We start from the raw sequence: 3,226 nt of genomic DNA on the forward strand, positions 1-3,226 counted from the left end.
TTTTTTATAAAAAGATACAAATGATCATAAAACCATATGAATAAAAAACATCGTTTAATAGATAGCCATACCACAAATATACTTATATATGTTAATATCATTTAAATTCAATTATATATCATATAAAGTAGAAAAATGATTGTAAATAAATAAGAGTGTCTATTTTTACTTATGTGTTTACACAAATTTAGTTATATATGTAATAGTTACTGATTTTTCAATTATTCAATATAATTTTTATATATGTTAATTTATATAACCTACTTTTAGTGGTTGTAAGAAGTTGTATTTGGGATTTTACCATGTTGTTGGAAAAAAAAAATTATTTAGTAATGACCCATCTTTAAAATTCCCTCTCTATTAAAAGTGGGGCTATTACGATCAATCAACAGTATTGGGTAACATATGCAACTTTATGGAAAATATAGGGGGCAGTCAGTAATTCTCGCATTGCTTGCTAATTCTCTTTCTCTGAGAACCCGCTTTCTCTCTCTCTCTGGGTGTTACGTAATCGGAGAATGGAGATCGATTCCGTGGCAGCTGGTTCGTGTTCAAAGGAGAATCAACTGATCTACAAGGAATGGTTCGAATTCGCCGATTCAGGTTTATCTCTCTTGCCACTTTGCTTCTTCAATCTACCGATTCGCTTTTATTCAAATAACAACTTGTCTGTTGCGAGCAGACGGAGATGGACGCATTACTGGTAACGATGCGATCAAGTTCTTCTCCATGTCCAATTTGCCTCGACCCGAGTTGAAGCAGGTTAGTGGATTTGATTGCGTTTGGTTTAATAAGTGATAGAAACAAAAGTTCACTTACACTTTCTTGATTAGGTGTGGGCAATTGCAGATGCGAAGAGGCAAGGGTATCTTGGTTTCAAGGAGTTCATTGTTGCTATGCAGGTTTGGTTCAATGATTACTTATTTTCTTATTGATTGATCTTATAGTCTTTAATTCTATTTGTTTGTTTTTGTAGCTCGTTTCTTTGGCTCAAACTGGACATGAGATATCCCACGACGTTCTTCATAGCGACGGTATGGATTTGGTGACGACTAAAGCATTGAGTTTTTTTTCATTTTTAGTATGTTTCTGAAAGAGATATCTCTGGCTTATTATTGTAGTTGACTTCAAGAATATGAATCCTCCTGTTATGGAAGGTCTTGGTGTTTTAATGGCGGTTAGTATTTGGTCCTTCTTTTTTCCTTTTCGAGGTTTTAATAAATGTTACTTACAACTTGTTCATGTATGTAATTAATACAGAAGAAGAAGCATTCATCATCAAAGTCCAGTGATCTTAATGTTAATGGTACAAAGAATCTCGTTATACTACTAGACCCAACAGTTTTATGTTTTGTAGTTTTATACCTCATTTTGTTGGTTTGAATTGTTTAGGTAGTCCTTCTGCAGATGCATCACTCACAGCTCATTGGTTCTCTTCAAAATCTTCAAAAAAGGTTTGCTTTGCTCCACCTTTACTCTATTTAACCGCCGGCCATTTATTGCCTTCAAAATATTTCCATATTTAGTAATTATTTATTTTGATGGTCTTTCTTACCTAATCTTATTATGTATTCAAGAAGATAATTGGTGGAGTTAAAGTCGAGTTTTTTTTTCTTAGCTGCTAACTTCTGTTTTAGTTCATTTACATCTACTGTTTGTGTTAACTGAATATCTTTGTTTTCAGATTTCTCTGTCCTCCGTAACATCTATAGTTGATGGCCTGAAGAGGTTGTACATTCAGAAGCTGAAGCCACTCGAAGTTGCTTATCAGTTCAACGATTTTGTATCCCCTTTGTTGGTAAGTCATCGCTTATTGGTACTCTCAGTATTAATTCGGGATAGTTGTTATATAAGCTCCGAATGTTATTGAGTTGTAAACTATATTTGACCATTGAACTAATTACTTTTGTTTTGCTTAGACCAATAGTGACTTCGATGCAAAACCCATGGTAATGCTTCTGGGTCAGTACTCCACAGGAAAAACAACATTCATTAAGCATTTGCTTAAAACTAGTTATCCCGGTAAGTTATCCACCCTGCTTTCCTCTCCGTCTGGGACTTAGTAGGTTCGATGTTTAAAAAGAGATACAAACAGCTTCTTATAACATCAATTATCATACTTTTCAGGAGCTCATATTGGACCAGAACCAACTACTGACAGATTTGTTGTTGTCATGGTATGATAATTTGTAGTTTACCGATGCTTTCATTTGTTGGAGGATGTATTAGTCCCTTTAAAACGATGATGCATCATCTCCTGCTAAACATTTGGTTTTTGTGGTGATTAGTACACACTACGTTTTAACTCTGTTATAAACAATAGTTGCTAGGTTTTTTCATTTTCACCTTCCACGAAGGGTGATTCCGTTCTGTTTATTGTGTTTCACAGTCTGGACCTGATGAAAGAAGCATTCCAGGGAACACAGTAGCGGTTCAAGCAGATATGCCATTCAGTGGTCTTACAACTTTCGGGACTGCCTTTTTGTCGAAGTTTGAATGTTCTCAGATGCCTCACCCTGTATGTCGAACCTCATATGCATCCCAATGGAGATTGATCTTTTATATTTTCTTATATCGATTTACTGATAATTGTTGATTCATTCCTCTTTATTGAAGCTGCTGGAGCACGTAACTTTTGTCGACACTCCTGGAGTTTTATCAGGGGAAAAGCAACGGACACAGCGAGCATATGACTTCACTGGTGTTACATCATGGTTCGCCTCTAAGTGTGATCTCATCCTCCTCCTGTTCGATCCACACAAGCTGGATGTGAGCGATGAGTTCAAGCGGGTTATTTCATCTTTACGAGGTCATGACGACAAGATCCGCGTTGTTCTGAATAAGGCTGACCAAGTGGACACTCAGCAGGTTGACGCCCCAATCTGTTATCGATTCCTTCTTTTCACACGCTACTTTGGTTGTCTTCCATGTTCTGATTCTGTCTCTGAATGTTGTACAGCTAATGAGAGTATATGGTGCTCTCATGTGGTCGCTCGGGAAAGTTCTCAATACTCCTGAGGTTGCCCGTGTCTACATTGGGTAAGTGGACCTGTTTCTTCAACTTCTTGGCACACAAAAAGCGGTTTGAAACTGAGGTTTATGTTTTGATCATCTTCTTTGCTTGCTTTGTACAGTTCGTTCAGTGATAAACCCATTAATGAAGCTGCAACTGGTCCAATTGGGAGAGAATTGTTTGAAAAGGAGCAAGATGACCTTCTCGCTGATC

The 3,226-nt window shown here is 36.8% G+C and overlaps 1 protein-coding gene across 1 annotated transcript; it reads left to right on the forward strand.

Moving 5' to 3' along the window:
- Positions 1–443: 443 nt before the first annotated feature.
- On the forward strand, positions 444–3,225 carry LOC130495481 (EH domain-containing protein 1-like; the record flags this gene model as incomplete). Its single annotated transcript, XM_056986882.1, has 14 exons — positions 444–603; positions 683–762; positions 834–902; positions 977–1,034; positions 1,122–1,177; positions 1,261–1,306; positions 1,393–1,454; positions 1,685–1,798; positions 1,920–2,022; positions 2,128–2,177; positions 2,390–2,518; positions 2,617–2,868; positions 2,960–3,039; positions 3,135–3,225. Coding segments are annotated over exons 1-14 (1,275 nt in total), but the record flags the coding sequence as incomplete, so codon positions are not given.
- Position 3,226: the final 1 nt, after the last annotated feature.

Source organism: Raphanus sativus, chromosome 6 (genome assembly GCF_000801105.2).
Source record: "Raphanus sativus cultivar WK10039 chromosome 6, ASM80110v3, whole genome shotgun sequence".
NCBI lineage: Eukaryota > Viridiplantae > Streptophyta > Magnoliopsida > Brassicales > Brassicaceae > Raphanus > Raphanus sativus.